Below are 26,828 nucleotides of genomic sequence, written 5' to 3' on the forward strand. Positions count from 1 at the left end.
TTGTATGTAAGCATCAAAGGTTCAGTGACCATCCAATGTTGTATGGGACTGCACGGGACAGGGCGCACCTTCTGCTGACATGAGACACATGTAGCATATTTGGGACAGTTTAGTTCTCTGTTCAGTGAAATTTAAAATACATTTCTCTGTTTATATCATTAAAAATGAGTTGTGATGCTGTGAATAAGGTGTTTTGTCTGATGTCACTAATGTAACTGTAATAAGGTTTTGATAATTTCAGCACCAGGGGCCGGTTGCACCAGCTATACGTAAATTACGACTTAGCCTAGTTGTGATGTAAATGGGCACTTAGTCACAATTTATGCACTACTAAATATTTGAGTATTGCACCATTAAACTCGGGTAGGACATAACTCTACATATAAACTAAATATTTATAAAAGATTAACGATTGGAATAAAAAAAGCAGACCGATATTTTATGGCATCAATGAGCTCATGTTTATGACATCAATCTTTCGACATACAGTATGATGTTGATATTTACACTCGTTTACATTTGAGAGAGAGAAAAATAAAACAAACTTTTACGCTTGAAGCAGATCTAATGGTGCAGTTTTCAGGGTGTGTCGCCCGGTGTCAAGTGTCAACACATTCAAAATATACACTCACTTAAAGGATTATTAGGAACACATACTAATACTGTGTTTGACCCCCTTTCGCCTTCAGAACTGCCTTAATTCTACGTGGCATTGATTCAACAAGGTGCTGAAAGCATTCTTTAGAAATGTTGGCCCATATTGATAGGATAGCATCTTGCAGTTGATGGAGATTTGTGGGATGCACATCCTGGGCACGAAGCTCCCGTTCCACCACATCCCAAAGATGCTCTATTGGGTTGAGATCTGGTGACTGTGGGGGCCATTTTAGTACAGTGAACTCATTGTCATGTTCAAGAAACCAATTTGAAATGATTCGAGCTTTGTGACATGGTGCATTATCCTGCTGGAAGTAGCCATCAGAGGATGGGTATATGGTGGCCATAAAGGGATGGACATGGTCAGAAACAATGCTCAGGTAGGCCGTGGCATTTAAACGATGCCCAATTGGCACTAATGGGCCTAAAGTGTGCCAAGAAAACATCCCCACACCATTACACCACCACCACCAGCCTGCACAGTGGTAACAAGGCATGATGGATCCATGTTCTCATTCTGTTTCACGCAAATTCTGACTCTACCATCTGAATGTCTCAACAGAAATCGAGACTCATCAGACCAGGCAACATTTTTCCAGTCTTCAACTGTCCAATTTTGGTGAGCTCTTACAAATTGTAGCCTCTTTTTCCTATTTGTAGTGGAGATGAGTGGTACCCGGTGGGGTCTTCTGCTGTTGTAGCCCATCCGCCTCAAGGTTGTGCGTGTTGTGGCTTCACAAATGCTTTGCTGCATACCTCGGTTGTAACGAGTGGTTATTTCAGGCAAAGTTGCACTTCTATCAGCTTGAATCAGTCGGCCCATTCTCGTCTGACCTCTAGCATCAACAAGGCATTTTAAGCCCACAGGACTGCCGCATACTGGATGTTTTTCCCTTTTCACACCATTCTTTGTAAACCCTAGAAATGGTTGTGCGTGAAAATCCCAGTAACTGAGCAGATTGTGAAATACTCAGACCGGCCCGTCTGGCACCAACAACCATGCCACGCACAAAATTGCTTAAATCACCTTTCTTTCCTATTCTGACATTCAGTTTGGAGTTCAGGAGATTGTCTTCTTCTTCTTTTGTTTTTTATGGCGGTTGGCAAACCAACTTAACGGTGCATTACCGCCACCGACTGGGCTGGAGTGTGAATCAAGAGATATTGGAACTTAGCTAAAAAATAAAAAAATAAAAAATAAAAATTAAATCCTTTTGTCTATGTCTCTCAGATACTTAATAACAAAGTGATAAACGTTACTAGACGTTTTCCCTAATAAACCTTGCATTGTGAAATTATTCTGATTGATCATTCTGAGAGACTGAAAAAGCTGGTTTCTTTCTTGATTGTATTTTGTGCACTGAAATAAAATATGCTCCACAGTTTCTGAATGAGTACAATGTTGGCATTTCACTGTTGGATGTTTCCCTATTAATTTCAATGAAGAATTGAGCCCTGTGTGTCCTATTCTTAACCGTGTAATTATACTTTCCTCTCTTCTACTCCTACACTCTATCCTTCCTATACCCACTTCTGGTTGTATATTATATAAATGTCTCCCTTTATCCTGATCCACCCAATACTCCTGCCATTTTGATCTTGCATATGCTTTAATTAATATTTTAGCTTCAGTTTTGCTATATGGAACTTGTAATATTCTATTATGTTTTAGTGTTTGTTTTGCAAGTTTATCAACCTCCTCATTCCCTTTCACTCCAACATGTGCAGGTACCCAAAGAAACCTAATTTTTAAATCCTTTACATTTAACTTATGTAAAACCATACATATTTTATGAATTATATCATTTCTTATAGATTTCCCAGATTTCATGCTTTCTAAAGCTGAATAACTATCAGATATAATCACAGAGTTATTTAAATCATTTCCCTCTACCCATTCCAGGGCCAACAAAATTGCAACCAGCTCTGTTGTGTATACTGATAAATCATCTGTTATTCTTTCCTGACATATTACCCCATTCTTTGGAATATATACTGCTGACCCAGCATGTCCTGTCTTTGGATCCTTGGAACCATCTGTAAATATAAATGTATATTCAGAAAAATGCATATCCAGATAACAATTAACAATATCCTTCACTGCTACTTCCTTTGATTTATTTTTGATTTCCTTATGAATGCCTAAATCTACATCTGGTATAGGGAAAAACCATGGAGGAATAGGAGGGACTGAAACCGTTGAACAGTACTGTAACTTATGTAACCCTATATTCTCAGCTTTCACATCACCAATCCACCCAAAACTTCTGTAATTGGACTTACTGTGTTCCCAGCAGTCTTTTAAGATAGCTTTAGCTGGGTGGCTATCAACTTGTCCCCTCACATTAACCCAGTATGCCAACATCAGTTGTATCCTTCTGATCCTCAAAGGCATCTCACCCATTTCCACTTGCATAGAAGACACTGGGGATGTTTTAAAAGATCCACTACATATCCTTAGAGCCTGAGCTTGCATGACATCCAATGCTTTGACATTAGACTCTGCTGATGACATATATACTATACACCCAGGAGATTGTCTTGACCAGGACCACACCCCTAAATGCATTGAAGCAACTGCCATGTGATTGGTTGATTAGATAATTGCATTAATGAGAAATTGAACAGGTGTTCCTAATAATCCTTTAGGTGAGTGTATATATGATATTAAAATGAACAAATGTCTATTTTTCCAGCCTGTTGTATTAGTATTTATTTATCACCTCTTATTTATTTTGGATACAGTTCCTATATATTGTTATTTACACAGGGCAAATATACTATTTATCTAAATCTACTTTTATTACGCTTCCTATTTTAATGGGGATCTAATTTATGACAGCTGACAGTTACGTGAGCAAACAAGGTTTAAACATCAACTGTAACAAAATAAAACTGAAACGGATGGCTTTTTAACACATCTGTGTACAAATATGAAGGCTGTTTATTGGATAAATACAGGTAAACATCATATTATGTGACTACTTTCTGAAAGAGCTTACAAACTTGTTAAGTCTTGTCTTAAGAACAGTTTGTGCAACCAAATTAAGCACTGACTTAGTTACAAACTTACTAGCAGTTACTAATCCCTTAGTGTGAACTTTATGTCTCAAATTAAGTGAGACCTTATGCACTATTGGTGCAACCCTACCCAGACACACACATACTGAATATAATGAAAAGATCATGAATACGTTTTTAGAACTTTTATCCCGCAGTCCAGTAGGTGGCGGTAAAGCATCAAGAGCTGGTTTGCAAACCGCCAATGACTCCGAAGAAGAAGAACTTGTTTCGGAGACGCGAGGCGTGGCGGTTGGCAACACTGGGCAGTGACTGGAGCTTTAATGGGAGGAAGTGACGGTAGTTCCGGAAGCGATCCGGAGATGGAAGAAGATGCAGGCGGTGGGAGTGAGGGTTATAATCAAAGTAAATGGAACTTAGTAGAAAATCGGAAAAGGAAAAAGAGTGTAAGCCAAATATCGGGTACGGATAGTGAGAGAGAAACCATCTGACTAGCAGGAGGAAAGAAGATTATAAGGTAATAATAAAATTCATGACAGAAGGTGTAAGATCTGTGAATCCTTTAAAACTGTCAAAAGCGGTAAAAGAAACGATTGGAAACATAGAAAGTGCTAGGATGTTACAGGAAGGTAAACTGTTGCTTTTCTGTAAAGATAGTAATCAACAAAAGAAAGCTCTTGGGCTAAAATCTTTGATGGGACAAAAAGTAAATTGCTCAGCAGTGGGAGATAAAAAATGGGTGAGAGGGGTGATCACAGGAATCCCCACTAATGTGTCCGAAAGAGGTAATTAAGAAAAGCATATCAGGCGCCTCAGTGATTGAAGCTAGAAGATTAAAGTATACCAATAATAAGGAGAGAATGGACAGCTTATCGGTGATGCTTAATTTTGATGAGGATAGAATGCCAGAAAGAGTGTTTCTAGGATTTATGAGTTATATAGTAAGACCATATATCCCCCTCCATTGAGATGTTTCAAGTGTCAAAAATATGGACATGTGGCATCGGTGTGTAAAGGGAAACAACGGTGCGCAAGATGTAGTGGCAATCATGAGTACGGAAAATGTGAAGAAGGAGTGAAACCAAAGTGCTGCAACTGTGGAGAGGAGCATAGTGCGGCATATGGAGGGTGTCAGGTGAGAAAGAATGCTGTCAAGATACAAAATGTAAAAATAACGGAAGGAATAAGTTACGCTGAGGCCATAAAAAGAGTGAAAGGGACAGAACAGAGAAATGCACAAGAGAGTGCGGATGAACAAAGAATGCAGAGGCAGACCCGAGAGATAATAAGAAATAACACCATCAATATAGACAAACTGGCGTTTACCACCTTTATGGCGGAAGTAATAAATTGCTCAGCACAAACAGAAAGCCGTACAGAAAGAATAAGAATAATAATTAGAGCAGCAGAAAAGTACTTACAGGCAGACAGATTAACAGTTGAACAGGTAAGCGAGAAATTAAAGATGCAAATAACAAACTACGCAGGCTTCATGTGGAGGATTATAATGGTACTGATAATATTGCAATGGAATGCTAGAAGCCTAATAGCAAATGGGCAAGAATTTAAAAAATATATTGATGAATATGAAGAAAAACCACATATTATTTGCATACAAGAATCTTGGCTAAAACCTCATTTAAACTTTGTTGTTCCTCAATATGAAGTATTACTGAAATGATAGGAAAATAAAAAATGGTGGTGGTGTAGTGACTCTAATTAAACAAGGATTAGAATTTCGGAGATAGATGTGAATGGAGAAGTTGAATCGATAGTGGTGGAGGTAAGCACAAGAAATCAGAAAATTAGAATAATCAACTTTTATAATCCTTGTGATAGGATTAAAGAAGATTTAAAACAAAAAGTTGGTGGTGAGGGTAGCTTCAAATTAGTGTGGTGTGGGGATTTCAGCGCACATAGTACAATGTGGGGTAGTGAAATTAATGATCATAATGGAAATATGGTGGAAAGTATATTAGATGATAATGATCTAGTGTGTTTAAATGATGGAAGAGCAACAAGGATAGATGTAACAAGAGGTCATCAGTCAGCAATAGATTTAACTATAGTGTCTCAAAGTCTGGCAAGACAATGCAAGTGGGAAGTGCTTGATCAAACTACAATAGGTAGTGATCATTACCCCATCAGATGTGTAGTAGGTATAGAAGTGGAACAAAATATAAAACAGAAAATCCCCAGGTGGAAATTTAAAACGGCGGACTGGGAAAAGTTTAAAAGAAGTAAGTGAGGCTAAATTGTTAGGAATTGTAAATGATAAACAGGAACCTGAGGAATTAAATAATACAATTAATGAGATCATTTGTAGTACCGCTGAGGAGGTAATTGGGAAAAGTTTAGGAGAAAGAAAAGGAAAAAGTGTACCATGGTGGACAGAGAACTGCAGTGAGGTAATCTCAATTAGAAATAAGGCATTTAAAAAGGTAAAGAAAACATATTCCTTTCAGGATGTGATAATATTCAAAAGATCTCAGGCAGTGGTTAGAAGAGTAATTAGATCTGCTAAAAGAAAATACTGGAGACAATTCTGCGATGAAATTGGTGAGAGTGTAGATATAAGTGAATTATGGGGAATGATTAGGAAAATGGGAGGGAATAAAATGTATAGAAATATACCTGTAATAATAGATGAGGACAAAAATATAATGATTGAAAGTGAAAAAGCAGAGGTGTTAGTAAAAGCATTTGTAAAGATACACAGTAATTGTAACATATCAGAGGATATGAGAAGGCAAAGAGAGCAAGCAATAAGAGATAATCCTAATATCATGGTCCAAAGAAGGCCGTCTGAAAACACTCTGGATGAAGATTTTACTTTATATGAACTCAAACAGGTATTGACAGGTTTAAGAAATACATCTCCAGGAAAGGATGATATATGTAATGAGATGATAAAGAAATTATCAGATATATCGTTGAATATCATATTGCATCTGTTCAATAAAGTATGGAAGGCAGGAAAACTCCCTTCTTCCTGGAAACATGGAGTAGTTGTCCCAATAGCCAAACCTGGGAAAGATCATTCCAGAGCAGTTAACTATAGACCAATTGCACTAACATCAAACTTATGTAAAATAATGGAAAGAATGGTAATAGCTAGACTAAATTACACAATAGAAAATAAAAATATTTTATGCCCACATCAAAGTCGATTTAGAAAGGGTCGTAATACAATGGATTCTATCATATGTCTAGAATCAGAAATCAGGAAAGCATTTATAAATAAAGAAGTGTTAGTTGGAGTGTTTTTTGATGTGGAAAAAGCATACGATATGTTGTGGAAGGAGGGACTATTAATTAAGTTGGATAAAATAGGCATTAAAGGAAGGTTGTATAATTGGATAATGGATTTCCTTTTCAAGCGTACAATACAGGTCAAGATCGGTTCAAGTTACTCAAAAATATACACAATAGATAACGGTACTCCTCAAGGTAGTGTTTGTAGCCCAATATTGTTCAATATAATGATTAATGACATTTTTTCTCAGGTAGGACAAGGAATAGGTAAATCCCTATATGCAGATGATGGAACCATGTGGAAAAGAGGACGGAATGTTAAATTTGTTGAAAAAAGCATGCAGAGAGCAGTAGAGGAAGTGGAAAAATGGGTAAACATCTGGGGTTTCAAATTGTCAGTAGAAAAAGCGCAAGTTATCTGTTTCTCAAAAAGAAGAGTAGCCCACAAATAAAAATAAAATTATATGAACAAACATTAGAACAAGTATCGGAAATTCGATATTTGGGGTTGTGGATGGATTCAAAACTTAAATTTGACAGTCACATAAAGAAAATAATAGATAAGTGTAAAAAAGGAATAAATGTTTTAAGATGTCTGGCAGGGGTAGATTGGGGTGCAAGTCGGCAATCACTAAAAAGAATATATTGTGCAATGATCAGACCAATAATAGATTACGGATGCATAATATACAGCTCAGCATCAGCATCCAAGTTAAAAGAAAATAAATGGTATTCAGTCACAAGCATTACGAATATGTTGTGGAACATTCAGAACATCCCTATTCCAGCAATGCAGGTAGAAATGGCAGAAATGCCTCTGGATGTTAGGAGGTTACAATTAAAAATGTCATATTGGAGTACTCTAAAGGGACACAATGAGAATCACCCAGTGAAAAAGATCCTAGAAAAATGCTGGGAGTATGGAAAAGGAGAAATAAATAGTTTTGGATGGAATGTAGAAAAAGAAGCCCAGAACATAGAAATAAATAATATAAATATTAGTCCCACAGTGGTAATACCATCAATACCTCCATGGCTTTTCCCTAAACCGGATGTAGATCTAACATTGCAAGACAAGATACAAACAAAGGAAATAAGCATAACAAAGGATATAGTTGTGAAGCAGCACCTAAGTCAAGAATATTGTAACAGTATTCAAATATTCACGGATGGATCTAAGAATCCAGATACTGGACATGCAGCAGCAGCAGTTTACATTCCACATTTTAAATATAGTATTGAAAAGAGAATTACAGATCATGCTTCAGTATATACTGCAGAGATGATTGGAATTTTAATGGCACTACAATGGGTGGAAGATGTTCATCCTATGGATGTAGTGATTTGCTCAGACTCCTATTCAGCTTTACTGAGTATAAATAGTGGAAAGTCAGCGTCCAGGCAGGATATCTTGTATGAGATACTACAAAATATGTACAGAATATACAGAATAGGTGTAAATATTTCATTTTTATGGGTTCCAGCACATGTGGGGGTAGAGGGTAATGAGGAGGTTGATCAGTTGGCAAAGAGATCTCTGAAGCGTAATGTAATAGACATTAATGTAACACTGAGTAAAACTGAAGTCAAAGCAATAATAAAATCTGCCCTAAACAAGATGTGGCAACAGAAATGGGACAAGGAGACAAAAGGAAGACATCTGTATAAAATTCAAAATAAAGTTGGGGTGAGAGAAATAAATACGGAAGCAGAAAGGAAGATTCCATAATATCTAGGCTTCGAATAGGGCATACATGCCTTAATTTCTCAATGTTCATCATAGGGAAAAGAGAATCTGCAAATTGTGATAAATGTGGCTTGTCAGAAACAGTTGAACACGTGTTGATTCAGTGCACAGAATACGACAGAGAAAGAATCAATTTTGCAAAACATTAAGCTACATAGGTATTGATACATTGTCAGTCAATAGCATATTTCAAAACGCACAGAAAGAGAAAAGGGTCTATAGCGCTTTAATGAGGTATCTAAAGGAAACAGGATTGGTTAACAGAATATAGGTTGAGAGATATATATATATATATATATATATATATATATATATATTTTTTTTTTTTTTTTTTTTTGATAATTTGCTTCACTCTGTTAATGCTTCACACTCCTGTCCAGTTGGTGGCGGTAAATGCACCTTTTAGCTGGTTTGCCAACCGCCATAAAACTTTGAAAGAAGAAGAAGAAGAAGAAGAACTTATTTCGGTGTGGCGGGAATATCGTTTGTTTGCCAACAAGTTAAGTTGGTTAAACCGCCATAAAACACCCAAAAAAAACAGAAAGAAGAGGAACTTATTTCGGTACGTGCTCAATCTTTTATGTATATTTTTCGATGTGTCTTTTTCTCCCTTTAACACGGGTAGGATGGCGTTATCAACTTTTTGACTGTGTGTGTTTACAGGAGTATAATTTTAAGCGGTATATGGATGAAATTAATCCTGGAATAGCGAACAAACATAGTGACCAATAAACCAAATATAATTTTGACTGATGGTTTTTCAAACCTAACATGCTTCAAGATGACATAACTATGTTGCTTGAGAAATCCAACATATTGTTATGTTACATAAACTTATTACTATTATTATTATTAATACTATTTTTGTATTTTTCTGAGACTAAAATTTCAACAGCCTTACCTCCAAGAGAAGCTTACGAACTACTAGTTAAATCTTGTCTTAAGAACAGGTGGTGCAACATTATAATATAATATATATATATATATATATATTTAATATATTATATATATATATATTTAATATATTATATTTTTTTATAAATTGTCCTCCCTTCTCAGGAGGGTTGATGTAAATCACAAATTTTTTTAAAAAAGTACTCTTAAGAGAGAAGAGCGCTTGTGAAAGTAGAAAAAATGACTTAATTATTGATTTTTTTTCTCACCACTTCTCATTTACTTCCATTGAATGGATCAACAGAGCTTAGATATTCTTCTAAACGTCTTCATTCAATTTCTACAGAAGAAAGTCATACACATCTGGGACTGCATGAGGGTGAGGAAATGATCAAATATCCCTTTAACATTCACTTATTTGTACAATGCATAAAATGAAGTCTTAGGACAAAGTGAAAATTTTAGTGAATGCCGTATGTGGAATAATGACATGGAGAGCTTCAATAATTTTCGAGTAATTGCATATATTTCCTATTTTTGAAGTGATCTTGTTTTATTGTTATCATCGAGTTCCAGTCTTGGTTCAAGGTTCGGCCTTTCTCAAGCCAACATCAAAGTCTGTCTTGACAAACTTTTTTTTTTTAGTTCTGAAGTACTATGCAATGGCTCACATTCGCCCATAGGGGGGCGATACAGGCCACACCCAAAAGTCCCATTTTCAAAATTATTTCATTTCCACCCCAGTTGTCCAATTCTTCTGAAACTTGGTGTACATACCTCATTTCTCATGGGGAACAAAAGCCTCAAGGATCCGTAATTTCCACCGTGATAGATTTTCCTGTACAGTGAAAAGTTGGGAAAACCTAAAGATCTTTTCCTAAACCATAGCTCCAATTGACTTGAAATTTGGTTCCCATGTGTAAAATTTATGTCTTTCAATTTGTTACTTAGTAAAAATGAATACAACACAAAATGGCTGAAAGGGGCGTATTTATGTAAATGTCTACAATGCCTCAATATATATGTGTCAATAAATCAAATGTCATTTTGACTGATGGTTTTTCAAACCTAACATTTGTCAAGATGACATCACTCTGAAGTACTATGCAAAGAATGGCCCACATTTGCCTTTAGGGGCGCTACAGGCCATGCCCAAATGTCCCATTTTTGGGTCAGAAATATTCTAATTTTGTACATTGATACTACAGGCCAATGGTAACCCCTAAACCAATAATGGGCCACATTCGCCCTTAGGGGTGCTACAAGACATGCCAAATGTCCTATTTTCAAAGTGATATCATTTCCACCCCATTTTATTCAATTCTTCTGAAACTTAATATACATACCTCATTTCTCATTGGGAACAAAAAAGCCTCAAGGATCTACAAGGTGCGGCATGATGGATTTTCCTGTACACTGAAAACCTTTCGTTTAGTATTAAGTCAGAAAGACATGTTTTTGGATTCCTCCATTGGGAGGTTTAATCCCAACCATCTACTGATCAATTTTAAATGATTTGCCATTTTTAGGAGGAATCGCATTGCTGCTTGCAGCTATATTTTCATCTTATTGCGCAGTTGAATTTATTTTTAAACACTGTGCTAAGTTTAAGAGAACTTTAATATATGTGAATACACTCAACACCTGTGTTCCATCTGCGTTCTGTTTTACAATTCGTTGTGCAAGACTGTCACATTTTTTTAGACACTGTTAATTTAAAAATTATTTCAATATTTATTAATGCATCTCTAGACACTTGTGTTCTGTTTCACCATTTGTTGCGCTGCATTGAGTGTTTTCACAAATCGACATTTTGATGAAGTTCAGGTTGCAAAGAGGAATTGATGCTATTTAGGCTCATAGCTCACTATGCACATTATTCCCTGAACTCTTGTCAGTTAACCGTGCACATATTTAGGGTATTAAGGCACCTTTCTCCTTATCATTAAATGCATGCAGGACTTAAACATTTTAAAGTCCTTCATACTGTTGCACAAATTCTGTTTCTTATGTATTTAAACTTTCACCTTTGTACACAGCCAGGGTAAACTGCACCTTATCTTTGTGTTTGGAAGCATTTTGTGAATCAGATGCTGTTTTCTGTAGTCCTTCAAATAAACGCACTGCACCTGTGAGACGCAGATTCCCTGAGCTTGTCCCATCAGTCACTTGCTTGTGCTGCTGTTGTCCAAGACTCGTTTGGCCGAACAAATGGTATTTCACATAAGGCTGACATTTATGTGGATTTATAATAGAGACCCCTGGGCAACTGCCCAATCAGCCCGGTGGTTAATCCGTCCCTGCCAGTTCTCATATTCTGCAAATAAATGCTCTAAATGACAATATTTTTATTTAGAATTTGGGAGAAATGTTATCAGTAATTTATAGAATAAAACAGACATTTTCATTACTGAAACAAATACCTATAAATGGTAAATCCAGAGAAACTGATCATTTTTGCTGTGATCTCTTAATTATTAACTGTATGATTTCCTTAAAGATGCTGGATATCTCAGCTGAAGTGATGTCACTGAAGTCAAAACTGATGGAGAGAGACGACAGGTTACAGGTTAAACATTCATTTCATCCTTATGTTGAGATTGTAAAATTTCAAATGATGTGATATGATGAACGGTACAGATGTGATTGTGTTGTGTTTGTCAGGAGCTGGAAAAGGTTTCCTGTCAATCTTCAGTGTGTGTGACTGATGGGACCTCCACAGAATGTCAGGATTCAGTGTGGAGCGGCAGAGATCAGTCCACACCACAGCGACTGCTGGACAAACTCTCTGAACAGAGATCCAGAGACACACAGGACTCACAGCTCACTTTACTCTGATCTACTGACGGTAATCAGGGTGATCAAACCTCCACAGAGTCTCTGACTTCTGTCTGTAACACTGAAGAACAGCAGATGCTGCAGACACCAGTGAAGACTGAAGTGAAGCTGGAGGAGATAAAAGAAGAAAACACAGCAGAGGAACAACAGAGAGGAGATGATGATGATGATGATGATCAAACCTCCTCAGAGTCTCTGGCTTCTGTCTGTAAAGTTGAGGAACAGCAGATACCTGTGAAGATTGAAGTGAAGCTGGAGGAGATAAATGAAGAAAACACAGCAGAGGAACAACAAAGAGAAGGAGAAGATGATGATGATGATCAAACCTCCACAGAGTCTCTGACTTCTCTCTGTAACGCTGGAAAACAGCAGATGCTGCAGATACCATTGAAGATGAAGATGTGTTCAGTGAAGCTGCTGGACTGCAGGAACCTGATGAAGATGAGAGGAGAATCCACAGCAGTGAAACAACAGAGCGATGATGATTTTATTCCTTTTGGTATGTTTCTTATTATATTGTGTGATCTAGTTGCATTCAGATTTCAAAGGGAAAGTCTCTGATTTCAGGATGGAATACATCAGTCATTAATCAGTTTAGTACAGCATAATTAAAAAGTGCAGAAACATAAGAAAAAGAAAATGCTAAAAACTGTCGCACCATGTCTTTTAATTAGTGGGCCAAGCACCAAAGGTGCTCTAATCCTAATGTTTTTGTACTGATTTTTTTCTAAACAAACTTATGGGGCTTTTCCACTGCCTAGTACAACTCGACTCTAGAGGTCGACCGATATTGGTTTTTTCAGGCCGATGCCGATCTTTTGAAATCCGGGTCGGCCGATGGCCGATTAAAGGTGGGGTATGTGATTTGCAAAACGGCCGGCAGATTTTGAAAATACACAACTCATAAGGTCCTACCTTCTCTCCTCCAACGCTGGCCCTGATTCCACCCATTCGAAAAACATGGACGCGCAATCATGCACGAGCGAAAACTCAGATGCGCGATTGCAATGTCATCATCTCTGCACAACACAATGAGCACAAATCAGTTAAGCTTTCCAACAATATGAAAAACAACTCGCCACATTTTCTGCAGCGAGAACTATGAAAAAAATATGATGTACACAAAAGACAAACTGCTCCTGAAAAAAATATCATCTTGACCACATTTGTTTACATTTATATAGAATCAATTATTGGATAAGCAGAAAAAAAATCATATCTATTAAAGACTTTACTGCAGTGTTCTAGACTCACTAGTCAAACAGTGCATTCACCTGTCAGACAATTTTTCAGAGCAAATTGTTGACACAGCAGGAGGAGGGAGTTGCATACCACTCTTGAAAGGTGTAGAGCTGATTTTCTCATAACTGTAAAAAAAAGAACATAGCCAGCCCTGAGCGTCTGTACAGCGGTCTTCTATTCAAAACAGGATTCATAGAAATGTGGAACAACCCCACTAGCACTATAAAAGCTCTATTCTCCATACATAAATACAATCGCTCACATCAGCTTCCTCCCCAAACAGGTTGTTTAGCTAGCTAGTTCATCATATGGCTGGGCTATAGCGTTAGAACAGCTACAATTCTCATGCGCATATCGTCAGTAAAGACAGTTCCCTGATTAAATACTACTAGTTAATCGGCTTCTCACCTGTCAAGCAGAAAAAATGCCACAGCCGCATCTGTTGGTAGTCCTTCCTGGTCCTTCAGTTGCCGCCAGCGTTTAAAAGCATCGCCTAGAATGACCCTTGTTTTTGACCTTTCTCTTTCGGCCGTTTTGTTAGCAATTGCTCTCTCGAAAATAGATTTTCTTTTCTGTGATGGTGTCTTGTCTGCCATTCTACAAGCGGAAGCAACTACACCTTCTTCTCTCTCTCTCTCTCTGTACCGGGCGACTTGCACTTCCTGTTACTGGGTCACGAGCTTTGAGTATGCGCACAAACGGGACACGCGCGCCAGGGGGGAGGGGGGCATGGTACGACCGTTTGATTGACACATTTTCTGTCCAATGATTCTAGATGGTCTTGAAAATGATCGGCTGGAGTTTTTCGAGTCCTGCCCGTTCCACAGATGATTAAATTGCTTAATTTTCATTTCAGTGCTTCTAATTTACAGCCAGTAAGTGGGTTAGGAATAGGATTTCAAGTTATTTTGAAAAAATGGTCAAAAAAGAAAGTCACATACCCCACCTTTAATGCTGCCGATTTATTTTGGCCGATATGTGCTTGTTTTTAACCTCTTATTTGAACCTTTTATTTGAAAGATAAAATGTAACACAAATAATTACTTAAGATAGACAACATTTCTCAACAAATACATTTATTGAACACTTGACACTTAAATTAAAAATGTATAATGTAAAAACATATTGTATAAATAATGTATAACAAATATATTAAATAAACAAAGCAGGTGTTACTGAACTGCTCCGAGACACGAAGGTTGAGATCCAAATGCAGCTTTAATTAAGGGGCAATCCAGACACGTAATCCAATATTCAGAGCATCCAAGAGAAGCACAGGAATAACTATTGATGGGTATCGTTAAGGTTTTAATGGTATTACTATCTTACCGATACTGCTTATCGATGCGGTACTTCAACTGTATTCTTAACGGTTCTTTTTAAGATAAACGTTATATAGGCACAGTGATTTAATTTCAGGAAGGTCTACTAACATTACTGTTCAGGTGTGGTTTAAATAGAAATCTAATAATCAATTGTAAAATAACACTGCATAGTTTATCATAGATAGATTAATGTTTATTAATGCAGAAGTTATTCATTCAAGAGCTGTAAGTGATTTTCTCTTTGCCTTTTGTTGTTTGATTCGCAGTAATGTCTCAATCGTCAACATTTTCATTAGACCGCTTCCCCTTTAAGACCGAGTCTAATAGGCTCCTGATGCAGCATATTTTCTCCCAACTATTTCCATAACTACGTCCATTTAAGACATAAACTGTGTTTAAGTGAATCTCCAAGCCGGTCGTTTAGACATATTTTTGTGTATAGTTGATCGTTTAGACGCATGAAACCCAAAGTAGCCTATACTTTGCTTGTCTCTTTGCGGTGTGTTTCGGACGCGCGCCGCCTTGGGAACGGTATCTCTTGCGCTCTTTTTATTATTTAACGTGTCCCGCAATTTAGCAACAGTAGCTAGACTGCATTTTACAACAATCACCGATCGTGCTGATTCTGACGTTAAGTTTGAGTTTTAGGGAGAAATGTCAGTGCACCGCTGTGAAGGTCAGAATGCGGCTTATGTATAAATATTCTTTTTATAATCTTTGGAAGGCGAAATCTAAAATAAAATCAGACTAATAATCACAGATCTAAACCAGGCTATGTCTGAATGTTTAGTTCTGTCACTCATTAAGCAGGGCTCGTTTTGTGCTCGCTGTGGCACCGCGTGAGCGTGATCTCTCTCTCTCTCTCTCTCTCTCTGACTGCAAATAGCTAAATTGCATCACAGACAAATGGTTTCATATTATTATACATAGAAATGGCTGGCGAGATAAAATAACTTTCTCTTTATAGCAATAAAGAATGTATTTTCTTAATTTCTCCAGTACCGACAGCAGAAGCGATAACGTCCGAGCTTACCAAAGCCAGTCCTTCACTAGCATATAGTGCGTTGGTATATTTGTATTACTTATTTCTCTGCATTGAGTGACAACCCTCTCAAATATAAGACACACAAACAGAACAAATAAAAGTCTCAGATTCACTGTCTGTAATTGCAAAATTCTTGCTTACTTATTGTGACATGATAGCAACCCTTCTGCTGTGATAATGCAACTTCAACTACACTATCAATATCCAAAGTAGCCGAACGTCATGTTGCCTATCGCGTTTGTCACGTTTTTTTCTTGAAGTTGGCAGTAACATATCAAAAGTTTTTAATTAAATATAAAGGAGTTATACAAATGTAATCCTTACTGTTTTCTCCAAGGAACTTAGCTCCTTGAGGTCTGCTCACTCTGCTGGAAAATGACTCTAGGGGCAGAGTGCGTCGAACACGTGTTCCACAACAACACTAGGCTTCCCACAGATCGCCTGCCTAATAATCGGCTTGATATGCGTGGATATTGGCCGATGCCGATTATGTAAAAATGCAAAAAATCAGCCGATTAATCGGTTCGACCTCTACTCGACTCTGCTCGCTTTTTGGGGGTTGTCCACTGTGGATAGTACCTGGTACGGATTCTTTTTAGTACCACCTCGGTCAAGGTTCCAAGCGAGCCGTGCCGATTCTACATGTGATGTCAAAACCCTGCAGATCACTGATTGGTCAGAGAGAATCGTCACTACAAGTGTCACTGGATTTGCTACACCGGACATCAACCCGCTAGTTTTAAAGTTGGCTACAGCGATAGCAATATCATTTGTTCACTCGACTTTCAAATTGTAAAAAGAAATGGCTGTGCGCAAAACCACGTCGTGTTCAATAAACGAGGTGCAGACATTCCTCTCGTTAGCGACAAACGAAACGACGCAAAATGGAAAAAGTCTTTCAGGAAGTGTCTCAGCTGTTGGCCACACACGGCTACCACCAGACCTACCAACAGTTAGGGAAAAGTAAAAAAAATAAAAAAAAATCTTAAATGTGACTACAGAACCATCAAGGAAAAGTGGAAGTGGTTCGACCACATTGACGCTATCTAGACCGGCGAGCAATGGGAGGAAGAGTACCTTGGACTCAGTCATGGCGTTGTTGGAGTTCCACGATGGAGGATGGCACATTAACTCTATATTCTGCTTGAAAGCTTCACTTAACTGCAGTGGAAAAGCAAGCTTAAGAAAAGTAAACCGAGAGAGCGTAGTCAAACCGTAACGTGCAGTGGAAAAGTGCCAAAAAGAAAAAAAAAAGCACAGACAATCATTGTAAAAGTAATCCATATGACTCCAGTGTTTAATTTAATCTCTTATAAAGCAATTCAATAATTTGGGTGAGAAACTTATAAATATAAATATTTAAGTCCTTTTCACTATATTTGTTTACAGTGCATCTTGAAAGTATTCACAGCGCTTCACTTTTTCAACATTTTGTTATGTTATAGCCTTATTCCAAAAATGGATTAAATTCATAATTGTCCTCAAAATACTACAAGCAATACCCCATAATGACAACGTAAAAGAAGTTTGTTTTAAATCTTTGCAAATGTATTAATAATAAAAAAACTTAAAATATCCCATGTACATAAGTATTCACAGCCTTTGCTCAATACTTTGTTGAAGCACCTTTGGCAGCAATTACAGCCTCAAGTCTTTTTTTGTATGATGCTACAAGCTTGGCACACCTATTTTTGGGCAGTTTCTCCCATTCTTCTTTGCAGGACCTTTCAAGCTCCATCAGGTTGGATGGGGAGCGTCGGTGCACAGCCATTTTCAGATCTCTCCAGAGATGTTCAATCGGGTTCAAGTCTGGGCTCTAGCTGGGCCACTCGAGGACATTCACAGAGTTTTCCCGTAGCCACTCCTTTGTTATCTTGGCTGTGTGCTTAGGTTCATCGTCCAACAGGACAACGACCCTTCGCCCCAGTCTTGCCATTCAGGCCAAAGAGTTCAATCTTTGTTTCATCAGACCAGAGAATTTAGTTTCTCGTGGTCTGAGAGTCCTTCAGGTGCCTTTTGGCAAACTCCAGACACACTGTCATGTGCTTTTTACTGAGGAGTGGCTTCTGTGTGGCCACTCTACCATACAGGCCTCATTGGCGGAGTGCTTCAGAGATGGTTGTTCTTCTGGAAGTTTCTCCTCTCTCCACATAGAAGCAGCTGGAGCTCTGTCAGAGTGACCATCGGGTTCTTGGTCACCTCCCTGACTAAGGCCCTTCTCCCCCGATCGCTCAGTTTGGCCGGACAGCCAGCTCTAGGCAGAGTCCTGGTGGTTCCAAACTTCTTCCATTTCCACAATCCTGTCTCAGAGGTCATCAGACAATTCCTTTGACTCAATGGCTCGGTTTGTGCTCTGACATGCACTGTTAACTGTGGGACCTTATATAGACAGGTGTGTGCCTTTCCAAATCATGTCCAATCAACTGAATTTACCACAGGTGGTCTCCAATCAAGTTGTAGAAACATCTCAAGGATGATCAGTGGAAATAGGATGCACCTGAGCTCAAGTCTTAGTGTAATGGCAAAGACTTGGAATACTTTTTTAAAGCGCATAACTGTTAATTAGAAGGTTTCTGGTTCAATCCCCACAGTCACCACCATTGTGTCCTTGAGCAAGGCACTTAACTCCAGGTTGCTCTGGGGGGATTGTCCCTGTATTAAGTGCACTAAGTTGCTTTGGATAAAAGCGTCTGCCAAATGTATAAATGTAAATGATTGGCCACACTGTGTGCAGGTGCCCTTTATAGCTGGGGGAAGAATAATCAATGTTATTCATCTTTGGGGCAACATAGGTTAATAGCAAATATTAACTACTAATAAAATACTAGACATATAACTAATAACAAAGCATGTAATCTACAGTTTTGATTTGCATGGCATTTCATGTAAAACTCAAATGCATGTATTGAGACAAATATTATACAAATTATATTCGTCTAATTCATGGAATAGAAAATTGCAATTCTTATTAAAAATATTTTACAATATTTAATTTGCTGCTTTCATGAAGAATAATTCTGTTTACATTTTCTTTCATTTTTATTGCCAGGAGAATATAACATATGATACAATAACATCCATTTATTTATATTTGATAATCCTGTTTGAAAATAGAAAATTTGGGCTAGTCCATCGGCACATTTCAAGAAATCAAAGGTTTCGAGTCTTGACAGGTTTTGTTTTTACAACCAGTGTAGGAGGTAATGCGCTAAAAGTAACACGTGTCACGTAATCAGATTACTTTTTCAAGTAACGCAATATTTTTTATTTTAGACCATAATATCGGAGTTACATTTAAAAAAAATAAAAATAACACGTTGCTTTTATACACCTCTACTGTCCCTGTGTTGCGAGAAATCAGGAGTACAAATGTGCAAAAATTAGTAAACGCATTTAGGCGGAGGGATTATAAGACTAGTCTTCCACTGGCCACAACATGATACACAGGGTGAAATACTCGCTCAGTTCATTGACTTATGCAGCCGACCTGCTCTGTGAGACACCTCCCGTAAGTAGGAGAATAGGATGAGAAAAGCTGACTCTGGATTAGTGGCTCAGAGCAGCGTTCTACATCTATTGTGTACGCAGAGAAGGCGTCTTAATTTCTAAAAAGATACAACATTTTTGTTTTATAATAAACATGTAGTTTGATTCATGAAATAAAACATTTTTATGACATTTTTGTAGCAATAAAAATTATTTCATTCAAGTTGTATCAACTTGCACCTTTGAAGTTGTGGAGTCTGTACTCACCGTGGATCAACTCAAAACAAGCGTGCACTGAGAAAAATAATTTATTCATCAGACTATACTGGAAGCACTGTGTGTTTTGCGCTGTAGTTTCAACAGAGCTGGCTCATAAGAATCATTCATTTGTGTTCAACTTCATGTTGTCTTTCTGTGACTGAGGCTAATTCAATCTAAACCATAATCATGAAATGCAGTTACTGTATTAAATTAAATTGGTGTTTTAAAAACATGTCTTTAACATTTGTCCCTCTTATTGTGTTTTAGACCCGATGAAGGTGAGCGGGGAAATTCAAGAGCTGAATGAAGTGGATGAGAAATTTCAGAAAGTTCATATTTTCAAAACTGGAGAAAATTATTTGAGTTGTTCAAAGACTAAAAAGAATTGCCCATCAAAAAGTCTCAAAGAACTGCCAAAAATACTTTCACCTGCTCTCAGTGTGGAAAACATTTTACATATAAAATTCATCTTAAAACACACATGAGAGTTCACACAGGAGAGAGACCTTACAAGTGTTCACACTGTGGAAAGAGTTTGACTCGATTACACGACCTGAAAAGACATGAGAGAATTCACACTGGAGAGAAACCTTACAAGTGCTCACACTGTGGAAAGAGTTTCACTCATTCACAACACCTGAAAACACACGAGAGATTTCACACTGGAGAAAAACCTTACAAGTGCTCACACTGTGGAAAGAGTTGCACTCAGTCACATGACCTGAAAATACATGAGAGAATTCACACTGGAGAAAAACCTTACAAGTGTTCACACTGTGGAAAGAGTTTTACTCGATTATACTGACCTGAAAAAGACATGAGAGAATTCACACTGGAGAGAAACCTTACAAGTGCTCACACTGTGGAAAGAGTTTCACTCATTCACAACACCTGAAAACACACGAGAGATTTCACACTGGAGAAAAACCTTACAATTGCTCACACTGTGGAAAGAGTTTAGCTCAGTCACAGAACCTGAAAATACACGAGATAATTCACACTAGAGAAAAACCTTACAAGTGTTCACACTGTGAAAAGAGTTTCACTAAGTCACATGACCTGAAAATTCACGAGATAATTCACACTGGAGAAAATCCTTACAAGTGCTCACACTGTGGAAAGAGTTTCACTCAATCACAACACCTGAAAACACATGAGAGAATTCACACTGGAGAAAAACCTTACAAGTGCTCACACTGTGAAAAGAGTTTCACTCAGTCACATGACCTGAAAATTCACGAGATATTTCACACTGGAGAAAAACCTTACAAGTGCTCACACTGTGGAAAGAGTTTCACTCAATCACAACACCTGAAAACACACGAGAGAATTCACACTGGAGAAAAACCTTACAAGTGCTCACACTGTGAAAAGAGTTTCACTCAGTCACATGACCTGAAAATACACGCGTAGAGAATTCACACTGGAGAAAATCCTTACAAGTGTTCACACTGTGGAAAGAGTTTCACTCAGTCACACAACCTGAAAATACACGAGAGAATTCACACTGGAGAAAAACCTTACAAGTGTTCACACTGTGGAAAGAGTTTGACTTCGATTACACGACCTGAAAAGACATGAGAGAATTCACACTGGAGAGAAACCTTACAAGTGCTCACACTGTGGAAAGAGTTTCACTCATTCACAACACCTGAAAACACACGAGAGATTTCACACTGGAGAAAAACCTTACAAGTGCTCACACTGTGGAAAGAGTTTCACTCGATCAGATGTCCTGAAAATACACGAGAGATTTCACACTGGAGAAAAACCTTACAATTGCTCACACTGTGGAAAGAGTTTCGTTCAGTCACAGAACCTGAAAATACACGAGATAATTCACACTAGAGAAAAACCTTACAAGTGTTCACACTGTGAAAAGAGTTTCACTAAGTCACATGACCTGAAAATTCACGAGATAATTCACACTGGAGAAAATCCTTACAAGTGCTCACACTGTGGAAAGAGTTTCACTCAATCACAACACCTGAAAAGACATGAGAGAATTCACACTGGAGAGAAACCTTACAAGTGCTCACACTGTGGAAAGAGTTTCACTCAATCACATCACCTGAAAATACACGAGAGAATTCACACTGGAGAAAAACCTTACAAGTGCTCACACTGTGAAAAGAGTTTCTCTCAGTCACATGACCTGAAAATTCACGAGATATTTCACACTGGAGAAAAACCTTACAAGTGCTCACACTGTGGAAAGAGTTTCACTCAATCACAACACCTGAAAACACACGAGAGAATTCACACTGGAGAAAAACCTTACAAGTGCTCACACTGTGGAAAGAGTTTCACTCAAACACAACACCTGAAAAATCACGAGAGATTTCACACTGGAGAAAAACCTTACAAGTGCTCACACTGTGGAAAGAGTTTCACTCGATCAGATGTCCTGAAAATACACGAGAGAATTCACAATGGAAAGAAACCTTACAAGTGCTCACACTGGAAAAACATTGATGTACTTGGCAGACGCTTTTATCCAAAGTGACTTACAGTGCACACAGTGGTGGTGGCTGTGGGAATCAAGCCATCAACCTTCTGCTTACTATTTCTGTGATTTAGCCCACTCACGTGACCACCGCGCCACAAACCCTGAAAATACATGACCCCCCATCTGCTGGCAGGTCATCTCTGTCTACATGGATGAGGGAGGGACAAGGGAAGGAAACCAAAAAAAGTTTGTCTCACACTTTGAAAAGACTTTGACTAAGCCACAAAACCAAAATATTTATGAGAGAATCCATACCGGAGAGAAACCATACCAATGCTCTTCATGTGGGAAGAATTTCAGCCAATTAAGTAATCTACATACACATGGAAAGATTTGCCCAAGTAGTAGAGGTCTGCAGGGGTCTTAAAATTAAACCTGACCCGTACCCGAGATGTGTGGTCCGAGCCTTCCCAGCCTGAATGATACCGTCAGATTTTATGCCCCGACCCAAATCCGAAATTGCTTAATATCTAATCGAGATTGTGATCTTTGAAAGATTAATTGTTCAGCTCTATTGGCAGCTAATCTTGCACACCAACAGCTCTTAGGTCCCAGTATGGTGTCCTGCATCTGCAAAACCTCTTCCCCCATTTTAATGATGATAAGATAAATAATACAATATTTTGTTAAACTTTGATTATTTCAAGTATATATTGACTTGCCTGCTGTGTGTTAACATACTTCTGATGTCATTATTAAAGCCAATCATTCATAATTTGAGGTTGTGTCTAGTGTCTGAATTGACTAATATTAGTGTTGGATCTCATGTACTCAGATAGGAGACAAAGGCAGGCCTACATACAGTACAGTCATAAATCCTGACTTCGGCCTGTAGGAACACTCAAAGCCTGATAACACAAAACAAAGGAGTCCAAACAGACTACAGATCCCATCAAGCCTTGCTCACTTTACACCTATGTATGTAATTGTGAAGGATTGAACTCTCAACTCCTGTTAGATGAAATGCACAACAGAACACACCCTTCAACCATGACATCATCGAGAGTAAAATACCTCAGAGATCCTTCTAAGCTTTGCTTCCAGTGACAGTATGCACCACGTGTAATTGCAGCCCTGCGTCTCCCAGGTGTAGCCTCGTTGTCCAAGGAAATAATGTACATACCTGAACTTTGGCCATACAATCTCCATCTCCCTGGACAAGCCGAGATTTCTCTGTGTTCCAACGAGTACACTGACGGATCCGAAGGAGGCCGCTGAGCAATCCACGTCTCACCCTTTTTCCTGCAGAAATTAAGATGATTTCTCTTCCTTCAACTGAGTCGACTTCGCCGATATGTCCGCCAACCCTCCGGTAATCGACTCTTTTGAATTAATAAAATTGTCTTACCACTTAATGGCACAATTGATTCAATTCACAGGTTACAGACTAGTTCGGTTGGCTCGCCATCAGAGGTGGGTAGTAACGCGTTACATTTACTCTGTTACATTTACTTGAGTAACGTTTTGGGGAAAATGTACTTTAAGAGTATGTCTAAAAGTGGGTACTTTTTACTCTCAAGTAAATTTCTAATACATACTTCTTTACAATGTGTGGCGTTACTGTCATTACATTATTGGGTTTAATTTGAACTAATGTGTAATTTATTGAGAGATTATTGAATGGGACTTTTATGAGAGCGGAAGTTTACAGCTGCGCGTGATGAGACTGTCAAGGTGCAGAAACGTCAATAAATAAATCTTCCTTCTGTTTGTCATTTTTAAAGTATACTGTGTGTTAATATAAAGAGTAAACAAGTTTGATCAAATAAAGAGTACATTTTAAAATGTATCTGTATGTAATTATGTAATATTAATCAAGTAATGATTTGTCAAAAGTTATTTACTACATTCAGAATCAAATAAAGCATTGCAGGAGTGAAGGAAGCAGTGAACTCCCAGCTCATACGTCTTCCCCGTGGTGGATTGTGGGAAATTATCAGTCATCGAGTGTACTTGAAATGTACACTTGAAGTTAGAGTGCATTGTGGGTAAGAATGAGTGAACAAAATTAGGGAAGGAGTGGCTCACTCAGTATTCAGACATTCCTACAAAATAGCAAAAATTAGAAATAGTGCACTATCTAGTGGATGGGGGCGGTTTCAGACACAGCAAGTGTTCCACGATCAGGGTTGGTGCCCTACGTAGGTTGTGTACTCTGCATTTAGAGCGCGGCGGTACTGCTGTTCAGAACTAATTATCTAAATACTGTAACTACACTGAAATAAGAATCCACACAGGACTTTAAAAGCTATGAAATGGCGAAAGGAGGCATTATATTTCAGCATTATATATAATATCCTTGTGGGACATTTTCATGTTTTCACTGTAATAATTATTAGAAATGTTTCCAAACCTCTCTTCATATTGACACATTCATCCAGATCTGACAAGAGCCCTTAATGGGATAGTTCACCCAAAAATTCCAATTCTCATTATTTACTCACCCTCATGCAACCCCAGATGTGAATGAATTTCTCAGCTCTGTAGGTCCATACAATGCAAGTGAATGGGTGGCAACATTTTAAAGTTAAACAAACAAATAAACAAACGTAAATCAGCATAAAAGTAATCCATAAGATTCTAGTGGTTAAATCCGTATCTTCAGAAGCGATGTGATAGGTGTGGATGAGAAACAGAGAAATCACTTTCACATTCCTCTTGTGTTTTTGGTGTTTCGCATTCTGCGAGGGGCACCCGGAAAAATCGCTCTCGAATTTTTGTTAATTTCTCACAAAAGAGAAAAGGACACTTCAGGAAGGTCTTTGTATTAATTGAGAAAACATGTTTGTGTGTGTGGATTTACAGTACTGTGCAGAACTTTTAGACACTTCAGTAAAATAACGTAGAGTAAACAATGTTGTCCACCTTGATCGTTTTTGACCGTGCCACCCCTTCAGCTATGGTGCTGCCCGAGGCAACCACCTAATTCTCCTGTGACTAGTAACGGCCATGTATGTAAGCATCAAAAGGTTCAGTGACCATCCAATGTTGTATGGGACTGCACGGGACAGGGCGCTCCTTCTGCTGACATGAGACACATGTAGCATATTTGGGACAGTTTAGTTCTCTGTTCAGTGAAATTTAAAATACATTTCTCTGTTTATCTCATTAAAAATGAGTTGTGATGCTGTGAATAAGGTGTGTTGTCTGATGTCACTAATGTAACTGTAATAATTTTTTGATAATTTAACCACCAGGGGCCGGTTGCACCAGCTATACGTAAATTACGACATAGCCTTGACGTAAATGGGCACTTAGTCACAATTTATGCACTACTAAATATTTGAGTATTGCACATTAAACTCGGGTAGGACATAACTCTACAAACAAACTAAATATGTATAAATGATTAACGATTGGAATAAAAAAGCAGACTGATATTTTATGGCATCAATCTTTTGACATACAGTATGATGTTGATATTTACACTCGTTTACATTTGAGAGAGAGAAAATAAAACAAACTTTTATGCTTGAAGCAGATCTAATGGTGCAGTTTTCAGGGTGTGTCGCCCGGTGTCAAGTGTCAACACATTCAAAATATATATATGATATTAAAATGAACAAATGTCTATTTTTCCAGCCTGTTGTATTAGTATTTATTTATCACCTCTTATTTATTTCAGATACAGTTCCTATATATTGTTATTTACACAGGGCAAATATACCATTTATCTAAATCTACTTTTATTACGCTTCGTATTTTAATGGGGATATAATTTATGACAGCTGACAGTTACGTGAGCAAACAAGGTTTAAACATCAACTGTAACAAAATAAAACTGAAACGGATGGCTTTTTAACACATCTGTGTACAAATATGAAGGCTGTTCATTGGATAAATACAGGTAAACATCATATTATGTGACTACTTTACGAAGAGCTTACGAACTACTAATTAAGTCTTGTCTTAAGAACAGTTGGTGCAACCAAATTAAGCACCGACTTAGTTACAAACTAACTAGCAGTTACTAATCCCTTAGTGTGAACTTTGTTTCAAATTAAGTGAGACCTTATGCACAGTTGGTGCAACCCTACCCAGACACACACATACTGAATATAATGAAAAGATCGTGAATACGTTTTTTAGAACTTTTATCCCGCAGTCCAGTAGGTGGCGGTAAAGCATCAAGAGCTGTTTTGCAAACCGCCAATGACTCCAAAGAAGAAGAAGAACTTATTTCGGTGTGGCGGGAATGCACCTATCGTTTGTTTGCCAACAAGTTAAGTTTGTTAAACCGCCATAAAACACCCAAAAAAAGAAGAGGAACTTATTTCGGTACGTGCCCAATCTTTTATATTTTTCGATGTGTATTTTTCCCCTTTAACACGGGTAGGATGGCGTTATCAACTTTTTGACAATATATATATTGTGTGTGTGTGTGTGTGTGTGTGTGCGCGTCTGTCTGTCTCTCTCTCAATGGAGAAATAATGAAAAAGCAACTAATGACGGATAAAAATAACCATGTCGGAACCTTTACAACTCATATCCATCCGAGTGACGGAACATTTGTTTTTGGAGCACAAACTCTGACTGGCGACGCTCAAA

At 37.9% G+C, this 26,828-nt stretch overlaps 2 protein-coding genes across 2 annotated transcripts in view; one reads left to right on the forward strand and one right to left on the reverse strand.

The window, feature by feature from the left end:
* Nucleotides 1-26,828, reverse strand: part of LOC127618950 (uncharacterized) — a 435,826-nt gene that overhangs the window by 65,291 nt on the left and 343,707 nt on the right.
* The window catches only part of LOC127618908 (zinc finger protein 845-like), a 58,570-nt gene continuing 44,512 nt past the window's right edge, over nt 12,771-26,828 (forward strand). Inside the window, exons 1-3 of the mRNA XM_052091609.1 lie at nt 12,771-12,911; nt 20,039-20,571; nt 21,334-22,168. Of these exons, the coding sequence (XP_051947569.1) occupies nt 20,253-20,571; nt 21,334-22,168 (1,154 nt within the window). The 5' untranslated portion in view covers nt 12,771-12,911; nt 20,039-20,252. The remainder of the gene's footprint in view (nt 12,912-20,038; nt 20,572-21,333; nt 22,169-26,828) is intronic.

Source organism: Xyrauchen texanus, chromosome 25 (genome assembly GCF_025860055.1).
Source record: "Xyrauchen texanus isolate HMW12.3.18 chromosome 25, RBS_HiC_50CHRs, whole genome shotgun sequence".
In the NCBI taxonomy this organism is placed as follows: Eukaryota; Metazoa; Chordata; class Actinopteri; order Cypriniformes; family Catostomidae; genus Xyrauchen; species Xyrauchen texanus.